This window comes from Sorex araneus, chromosome 2, assembly GCF_027595985.1.
Source record: "Sorex araneus isolate mSorAra2 chromosome 2, mSorAra2.pri, whole genome shotgun sequence".
Taxonomy (NCBI): domain Eukaryota; kingdom Metazoa; phylum Chordata; class Mammalia; order Eulipotyphla; family Soricidae; genus Sorex; species Sorex araneus.
The window spans coordinates 234394831-234404345 of record NC_073303.1 but is presented as its reverse complement, the minus strand read 5'-3'; the positions used below and the strand labels follow the sequence as shown (position 1 = coordinate 234404345).

The 9515-nt window shown below is 62.3% G+C and overlaps 1 protein-coding gene across 1 annotated transcript; it reads right to left on the bottom strand.

Annotated features, from left to right (window-relative positions):
* Positions 1-2995: 2995 nt before the first annotated feature.
* CDC37 (cell division cycle 37, HSP90 cochaperone) lies at positions 2996-9437 on the bottom strand. Its single transcript, XM_055126399.1, has 8 exons — positions 9199-9437; positions 5866-6147; positions 5507-5615; positions 5305-5420; positions 5091-5213; positions 4804-4986; positions 4634-4705; positions 2996-3550 (listed from the first exon to the last, which is right to left on the bottom strand). The coding sequence occupies exons 1-8, from the start codon at positions 9298-9300 to the stop codon at positions 3395-3397; spliced, it is 1143 nt and encodes a 380-aa protein (XP_054982374.1). The 5' UTR covers positions 9301-9437; the 3' UTR covers positions 2996-3394.
* Positions 9438-9515: the final 78 nt, after the last annotated feature.

The window sequence follows — 9515 nt, the reverse complement described above, 5'->3', positions numbered from 1 at the left end:
AGGAGTGATCCCTGAGTGTGGAGCCAGGAGAGCACAGCCGGGCCCCCCCTCCACCCCCCAAACAAAAACCAACAAGAAACCCTCCCAGATACCCCCACTCTAGCTCCCATTCTGCCTCTGTCTCCCTTACTTTGTTTCACTTTCTCTGAGGCCTATAAACTTTTCCCACATGGCACTTCAGCCAAGGAATGCCCGTCCCCCACCCCGTTCCTCATTGTGTCCACAGCCCCTGTGGACTATGTGAACACTATGTCTGGTTCCTGGAGCCAGCCAGAAGCGGGTGGGGTGAAGGGGCTGGGAGCTGGTTGGGCCCGGGGCGGAAGGGCTGGTTCAGGCATTCTGGCCTCAACTTCCCCATCTCTGAGAAAGTGACAGGAAGAACCAGAGCAAGCCAGATTCTGTTTTTTATTTTTGATTTTGGGCCCACACCCAGTGGTGCTTAGGGACTACTCCTGGCAGAGTGCTCAGGAGGCCATACAGTGCCAGGGGTGACATCTGGACTTCCTGCCCACGGAACACATTGGATTCAGTCCATCGAATTCTACCCCCTGGACCCTAGAGAGCCAGCCTTTCGTAGGGGTGCAGTGGAGCTTGAGGCTGGACCTGGGACAAGTTCCACAGGAAGTTCCCAGGGGCCAAATAATAACAATGATGGTAATAAAACTGGTCGGGACAATAAATCAGGACAATAATTTTCATCTTTCCCCTGCTGGGCCCCAGGCTGGGTGCCTAGAATTCTCTGGATCCTCTCCAGTGTTTTTTATTTTCCTTCTTAATTTTATTTGGGGCCTCTCTGGAGGTGTTTTGGGGGCCCCCTGCGCTACACCCCACCATGCTGGGAAGTCATGTGATGTCTGCAACAAAGCAAGCACTCCAGACACTTGAGTCATCATGGGCTGCCGGCCCAGGAGGCGGCTCGGCTCGGTGAGCTCAGGCTTTGCAGACAGAAGCCCCGGGTGCGGTGGGCTACTACACCTGGTGGGAGTAGTCACTGCTGGCTGTGCCCCCCCCAATCCAAAGAAAAACAGTATCAAGTCCTCCCCCCATCTCGGCAGCTGATGGAAAACCAGGCAGAACGGTCCTGGACCCGTTCCAGGGGGCGCTGAGGTTGGAGGAGGAAGTTCCCTCAAAGGGGGACTTTCCGGAATTAAAGCTGAGACAGGAATAAAACTGGGATGACTGGTCAACCTGGCCAAATGGGTCTGAAGAGGAAGTGGAATTGGGGGATTCCCTGGGGGAAGGCCTGCTAATAGGGGCTTCCCCAGTGCTGACACCTGACCAGGGAAAAACCAAGAACGCCCCATGGCGCAGAAAGATGTGAGCGCCGCGGCCAAGAAGGGCGCCCCCTGGCGGGCAGGTGTGAGAGCCACGACCGAGAATCCCACTTACCAGAGCTGCGTGGGTGGGTGCAGGCACGTGGGAAAACATTGCGGGCCCCAGGGGTGCAAACTGCAATGAGCCCCGCAACTGCTGCACCCCAACAGGAAATAGGGCTGAGGGTACTGGAGGTGAGAGGAAAGAGGGTCCTAAGATTTTGTCTTTGAAGGTTTTTTTTTCTTGCTCTTCTTGGGTCACATCTGGTGATGCTCAGGGGTCACTGCAGGCTCTGCACTCAGGAATCACCCCTGGAAGATTGGAGACCACAGGGGATGCTTGGGAGACCATAGGGGATGCCAGGGATCAAATCTGGGTCGGCTACAAACAAGGCAAATGCCCTCCCCGCCATGCTTGCTCTGGCTCATGTCATTGAACACTTTCGGCCCAGGAGGGGTTAACAGTTGCTAGTGCATCTCTTGAGGGTCAGGTAAACCCCAGGGTCCTGGGCTCCCCCTGAATACGCGAGAGAGACAAGACACACACACTGGTGATGGTATAGCTGGTAAGGTGCTTGCCTTGGGTTCCATCCCGGGCACCCCATACGGTTCCCCAAGCCCCTCAAGGGTGATCTCTGAGCACAGAACCAGGAGTAAGCCCTGAACACTGCCTGGTGTGGTCCAAACACACAGCAAAACCCTCACCTTCCTTAGGGCAAGGCCGTTCATAGCTAACCATTGCCCCCTGGTGGCAAAGAGCTTGCGCACAATCAAATATGGGGCCCTTCCCTTGACAACCTCTTGTGTGATCCAACTGACACCCCAACTGAGAAGGTAGTCACGGAGGGCTTTTAGGAGGTGACCCGGAGCAGTGGTCTGGAAGTAAGCAGCCACTCGCAGTGGTGTTCTGGAGAACAATGGACAGAGGCCTCACTGTGAGTGCGAGACTCATGTCCTACGTTGAAGGTGGTCTCAGGGTTTTCGGGATGCTGGGGACTGTAGGTGCCATGTCTTCCTGTTCCATACAGCCCCCACCAGGCCTTTCCCGGGGTCCAGGCAGCTTAATCCCCATTCCAGGTAAAACTGCAGGGACAGGGCTCAGAGGGCTGCCAAATGGGGCTGGCTGTGCTTGGGTGCTGGGCACTTGGTTGCTCAACTTGGGGGCTACAGGGGCGGGTCATGGCCCCGACCTGAGCTCACGGGGGTCAGGGCCGCTGAGGAGGGGCACCCAGGTGTCCAGGCCAAATGTGAGGGAGCCCTGGGCTAGGGTTGGCGGGGTCACCTCCAGACCGGAGCACCGTGGGGAAGGTGCTCGCCTAGCATGGGGTGACCCCAGACACCCCACAGGCTCCCCCAAGCATCTCTCAATGCGATGCATGATCACAGAGCCAGGAGGAAGCCCTGAGCACCGCTGGATGTGGCTCCCAAAACAAAACAATTAAAACAGACCCAGCAGGGTGGGGGTGGGGGGCGGACAGCACAGGGGGGAAGGGGCTTGCCAGCAGGGGCTGACCTGGGTACAATTCCTGCCACCCTGGACGGTCTCCCGAGCCCCGCCAGGAGCAACTCTAGAGTGCAGTGAGGAGTCAGCCCTGAACACTGTGGGTGTCCTGCCCCGCCAATAAATAAAAACAGGGCTCAGGGGGCCCCCCACCCCCCAAGAGAATAGCTGAGGCCACAGCCCCGGCGACGCCCCACAAGGGAGCATCTGAGACTTTTATTAGCGATATTTCATTTCCCTTTACCAGAGCGCCCCGCGGCCGCCATCACACAGACGCCCCCGTCTGGAGCCAGCCCCTTGGCTGGGGGGTCCACACCCCTGCCCTGAGGACCTTCCTCTCCCCCTCCCTGGACCCCCAGGCCTTTGGCATTATGCTGATTGGGGAGAGGGACAGGCAGTGAGGCCCTTGGACCCCAAGCCAAGATGGGGGTTTGGAGGCAGTGAGGGGTCGGTTCCGGGGCGGGGGGAGCACAAGTGGAGGAAGCCAGGAGTGGGGAGACGGTATCTATTTTCGTTTTCTGAAAAGGGGTGCATGGGGGAAAGGGGGTGAGGCAAGGCCTGTAGGTGGGGGGGCGGCGGGTTACGCGCTGACATCCTTCTGGTCGCTGGCCTTGGGGCTGGCGTCCGCCTCGGGGTCCTTGGGGGCCCCCTCCTCTCCATCCTTGGCCTCACTTGACTTGGAGTTGGGGACCCAGAGGCCCGAGTCGATGCAGCGCTGCATGTGGTACTTAGCGTCCTGCGGGCAGGAAGGCGGGCGGGTGAGTCGCCCTGCCCCGGCCAGGTGGCCTTGTCCCCTGGGCAAGGGACAGGGGCTGCCTGTCTCTGCTGGCCACTGACCGTGAGGGACGGACCTCACAGCCTCGCGCACAGCCCAGGGGTCATGTCCCCGGCGACAAACTTGTGTGTGTGTGACACCTGGCAGTGCTCAGGGGTAACTCCTGGTGGGCCTGGGGGAGCATGTGTGGTGTCAGTGATTAATTCCAGGCCAGCACATGCAAGGCACACGCCCTCCACGTGATCTATCACTCGGGCCCTCAGGCCACAAACTCTTGCAGCAGGAACCTCGGGGAACTTCTCACCGCTGTCCGGTCTGGGGCACAAACCCAGGCAGACAGAAGAAAAATGTATCAGGGGCTGGAGCGATAGGGCAGCGGGTAAGGAGCTTGCCTCGCAAGCGGCTGACCCAGGTTCGATCCCCGGCAGGGGATCATGTCCCCTGAGCCCCGCCAGGAATGATTCCTGAGTGCAGAGCCAGGCTGTGCATCGCCAGGTGTGACCCCCTCCCCAAAAGAAAAATACATCCAAGTGGCCCTCCAAGCTTGATGTACCAATGGGACTTTCCAAGGGCAGGTGGGGAGGGGGAGGGCAGTTAGTGGTCAGTCCAGCGAGCCTGTTCCTGATCAAAGGTTCCCAAACTCACCTGGCTTATGGCCACCTTCTCAAGGAAAAACATTAAAGACCATGCCCCCAGTGAAAATTTTTTGGTTTGGGGGCCACAAACAGAAGCACACTGGCTGTGCTTAGGACTCCATGTGGGACTGGGGCCCCCATCACCCAATCCAGGAAACATCGTTCTCCATTCTTACCCCCATGGAAGCTTCTAGAACACCTGTCTGGGTCTTAGGAGGCCCATCCCACCAGAGTCCACTGGGACACCCGGGGCCTAGCGGCCCTAAATCTGCTTCTGATCATCATCAAGGTGACATGACTGAAGATGGAGGGGGCGAGTTTGGGGGTCCCAAGGATGGATGGACACTTCCTCGACCGGGCCCTGGGCCCCCCAATCACAAGCCACAAACTCCACCGCGCGGGGCCTCACCGTGGGGTCCATCTTGCTGATGGCATCTTGGAGCATCTGCACATCCTTCACGTCGAAGCATTTCTGGAGCTCCTGCGGGGGACAGTGGAGGGGGGCCGGGTCAGGGCCAAGGTTCCCCCCACCCCCCGGCCCTGGGGGGAGTCAGGGGCGGGAAGCCGCAGCTGTTGTACCTCTGGGAGGGACTCATAGACTTCGACGGGGTCCAGGCCGCCGGGCCCCAGCCGCTTCCGGCGCTCCTCCTCCTCATACTCCTTTACCGCCTTCTCGATGCGCAGCTTGGCACGGCCGCGCACGCGCTCCTTGAACGCCTCCAGCTCATCATTGAAGCCCTCCATGTACTGGCGGTCGGCGGTCTGTGGGGGTGGGGGGCCGTGGCGGTCATGGGGGCGCGGGCTCCGAAGCCACCCGCCCCCAGGACACAGTCCCCTTCTCCACCCTGACGGGTCCCCTCCCCTACCTTGATCTTGGTGAAGAACTGCCGGAAACAGGCCCGGGGGTCCACCTTCAGGCTCTTGGCCAGCTCCAGGATGAACTGCATGACGATGGTCTGGTGGGCCACCTGCTCCATGAGGGCGCACTTCTGCAGGGACAAAAGGGGAGCGGCCCGGGCGCGGCCATCAGCGCGGCGGTTCCGGGCAGTGCCCAGCCCGGCCGCCAGGGGGCGCGCTCACCTCCTCCACCTCCAGGTCGATGCACCAGATGACCAGGTAGTTGGCGGTCTCCTCGCACACCAGGTGCACGTTGTCCGATAGGTACTTCTGGCTGTCGTCCCAGCGGTGCAGCATGCCTGCGCAGGGGGGACAGGGGTGTCGGCGGGCCGCTGCGTCGGCCCCTCCGCGCGCTCGCCGGCCGGCACGCTGCCCGCCCGCTCACCAAAGTGCTTGATCTGTTTCTCGTGCTTCTCCACGAAGGTTTTGTGCTTCTGCTCCCGCACCTCCTCTGACTCCTCCTCCGCCTGCTCCGGCTTGGTGTTGACCATGCTCTGTGTTGGGGCGAGAGGGGGAGTGGGCCCGGGCCGGGGCCGCGGGGGCCGGGGTCGCCGCGCCCATCCTGTCCACTGTGCAGGGCGCGGCGCCAGGAACATCCGAGTGGCAGGGGCCTGGGCCTGGCAGGTGTGGCCTCGGGTGAGGGCCTTGGGGGAGCAGATGAGACGGGGTGACACGGGTGGGGTGCTGCGTCCGCCGCCGCAGGCCCGCCGGCCCGCCCACCCGCACGCGCCCCGCGCCCCGCACCTTGCTGAAGCCGTCCTTGCTGAGTGTGTCCACGTTCCAGGGCATGCTCTTCTCCTTGCGCCGCAGCTCCTCCAGCTTCTGCTCCCAGCCCCGCTCCTCCTTGCGCAGCTTCTGTGCCTCGGCCTGCAGCCGCTCCAGCTCGGCGCGGCCGCCCTCACCCTCGGCCACCTCCAGCTCCCTCAGCTGGCGCTGGCACTCGGCCACCTTGCGCTTGCACTCGCGACAGCCCCGGTCCAGCTCCTCTTTCTCTTTCTGGAACTGCTCCATGCGCTCCACGCGGGCCTGAGGGGCAGGGCGGGGCTTGAGCGGAGGCCACGCCCCTGGACAGCGGGAGGACCCGCCCCCATCAGAGGTGCCACCCCACCCCTCCAATCTCGGCCCTTCCACCCACGCTTGAAGCTGCTGGGGGTCCTCTGTAGCACACACAACCAGCCCCAACCTTCCCCGCACCCCAAGCTAGAGTGGGGGTTCCAATGAACCTGACTGTGCCCAATGCTTGCTTCCCAGAGTCACTAAGCCCCCTCAACCCCACCACTGAGCTGGGCGCTCCAACTTAGGGTTCCAGCGTGGCGACCCTGCTCCCCACAGCACTGAGCCCCGTAACTGGATGACAGGTGTGTGTGTGTGTCCCCAGAAGGGCCCCCACTTGAGCCCACAGCCAACATGTACTAGTAGGGTGTTGCTGAGCTGGCCTGGGGCCGGAGAGGCAGCCCAGGGACTAAGGTGCTCACCCTGCTTGTGGCTGAACCCCAGCTCAGTCCCCACCATCGCAGAGGGTCCCGAGCACTGCCAGGAGTGAGTCCCAAGCACAGAGGGCAGGAGCGAGCTCCAAGCACAGAGGCGGGAGTGAGCCCCGAGCACAGAGGCGGGAGTGAGCCCTGAGCATGGAGGGCGGGAACGAGCCCCGAGCACGGAGGCAGGAGAGATCCCCGAGCAGTCTCATTTAATATAGACAATCCCCCCACCAATCTTCATCTCTTTTGGGGAAGGGTCACAGCTGGCTACACTTGGTCTTCCTCCTGGCTCTGCACTCAGGAATTGCTTGGGGGAGCCTATGTGATGCTGGGGATGAACCCCGGCTGACTGTGTGCAAGAAAGACACCCCTATGCCCCTGCCCACCCCGAAATTTTAAGGGCTCCCTCGCTCCTTCCCTCCATTCTCGGAGCTGAGATAAAGAAGCTCCCAGTGAATGCAAAACGGCAGGGCTCTAGTCCCCCTGCCCCCTCACGACCACCTGTCATCCGGTGGGTTGCTGGCTTCCCGGCCTAAGTGAAGGCTCTGGGACAGGACAGGCCACGGCATGAGAACACGCATGTGGGTGCCTCTCTAAGGCTCGGCCCTGGGTGCCCTGACTTTACCCGCACCTAGCCAGGGGGGCTCTGGGGATGCGGGTTCAGGCAGTGGCACCCCCCAGGGACAGCAGCTGAGAGGTGGGGCCTTCCCCTGTCCACTCTCGGAAGGTGCCAGGACTTAAACTGGGGGTGGGCAGGTGCCACCTGGCGTCAACTCCCTCCCTCCCTTCATTCCACCAAGTAGGGTGCAAGGGCCGGGTACCCAGAAAAGCCGGAGCTGCCTGAGGCTGGGCTGGATCAGAATCAGGTACTGGAACTGCTTCGGGACCCCGCCCCGCCCCAGGCCCCATGACAGAGGGGCGCTCAGGACAGGCAGGGATTCCAGACCTGGTTTAAGGAGGGTCTTCTGGAAGGACGATGCTGCAGAAAAGGGGTCCTGGTCTCCCCACGGGCAGGCCACACAGATTAGCCTCCTTTGAGTGACAGAAACAGGTGTCCCTGGGGGCCGGGCTGATGGTACAGTGGGGAGGACACTGGCCTTGCATGTGGCCAACCTGGATTCCATCCCTGGTGCCCCACTGGGTCCCCCCAGTGCCATCAGAGGGATCCCTGAATGCAGGGCCAGGAGTAAGTTCTGAGCATCACTGGGTGTGGCCCAAAAGAGCAAAACCAAAAAGGTGTCCCCAAGAGAAGGTCCCCCAGCTTTGCTGAGACCTAAAGGTCTCATAGTAAAATGGGACCCGTGGGAAGAAAGACTCTAGTACTTTCTTCTCTTGCACTGGGTAGCCTGGACAGCAAGCGCAGCTGGAGATAAGGGGTTTGGACTTGGGGCTCCAGGATGGGGGGTGGAGGGAAACGGGGCCCTCGGGGACACATGAACGCACCTTCCTTTGGGAGAGTGGGAGCGCGAAGGCCGAGAGCTGCATGCCCTGGGGTGGGGAAGACCCCAGCTACAGATCCGTGGTGCGTGTGGGGGTAGTTCTGATTTGGGGGGCTAGAGGGATGGCCCAGCAGGCCAGAATATTTCTGTGATGACAGTACAGCGGGGAGGGTGCTTGCCTGCGCGCCAAACCCCAGCACCGCGGATGGATGGTCGTGCACACCCACCAAGAGTGATCCCTGAGCACAGCTGGGTGTGGCCCCCTCCATAACAAAAGCCAGAATATTCCTGCAAGCCCCACCAGACTGGGAGCGAGGGGAAGGGCAGAACTGGGCTTCTGGATTTGGAATTACCCAGGAAAAACGCACCTGCAGGCCGGGGAAGGGTCAAGCACTCATCTCAGGAGGTGGTTTTCCTCCCCTGGGGGAGGTTCAGTCACACAGGAAGTCTGGGGGGTGGGGAACAGGGGGGACAGCCAGGGACTGGGTCGCAATACCAGGCGGGGGGGGGGGGGGGGGGGCGGAAGCCACGCCACGTGGGCCGGGTTTCCTGCTGGAATGGGAAACTGGGGTCCCAGGCGAGGGGGGAGGCTGGTCACTGGGTCAGGGCGCGGTTGGGGACCCCGAGGGGAAGGAGGCCGGAGTCTTGAGACTCCACGGCAGGGGTGGGGGTGGGGGTCCCAGGGAATGCGGCAGACCTCCAGGAAGGGCAGACTGCACGCTGTTGGACGCAGACCCGCGGGCTCCATGGATCCGAACCCGGATCCGAACCCGAACCCCACCCCGACCCCCATCCCGCTCCAGGGCAGATAGGGCTCAGAACAGAAATCCAGAGCTGATAGACCATCCCCAGAAGCGGGGACTGGGACAAGATCAGGTGCCACCCCCCTAAAAAAACGGTCCCAGACGGGTTGGAGGAACAACCCCGCGAGAGCCCCGCTCAGGGAGTTGGGGGGGGGCGAACACAAGTCGAAGTTGGGGGGCGGGGGGCTGGGGTCGCGTCAAGGTCCCGGTCACTTGGGGACCCCGGGGGGCTGAAAGTCCAGACTGTGGGGTGGAGTCGCGGGTGTCAGCGGTGGGATCCCCCTCGCCCCCGGGGTCCCAACTCTGCAGCGGGATCCGGGGAGAAGGGGGCGAAGGGGACGGGCGCACGCGCGCTACCTGGTGCCGCCAGCGGAAGAGGCTGGCCGTGTCGATGTTGGGGTGCGTCTCGTCCTCATCGTCGGAAACCTCGATGTGGTCCCACACGCTGTAGTCGACCATCTTGCCTCGGCGGCCCAGCCCGCTCCGGCTCGGGCGGCGGCGGCGGCGGCGGCGGCGGCGGCGGCAGCGCTGGACACTCGGCCCCGGAGCCCCGCCCCTTCCGCTTCCGGCCGGGAGCTCCCGCCCACCAACCGCGCCTGGCGTCACTTCCCTAGCAACGGCGGCGGCGGTCCTGGCGACTGAGCTCCTCTTAAAGGGGCCGGCTCCTGTTTGCG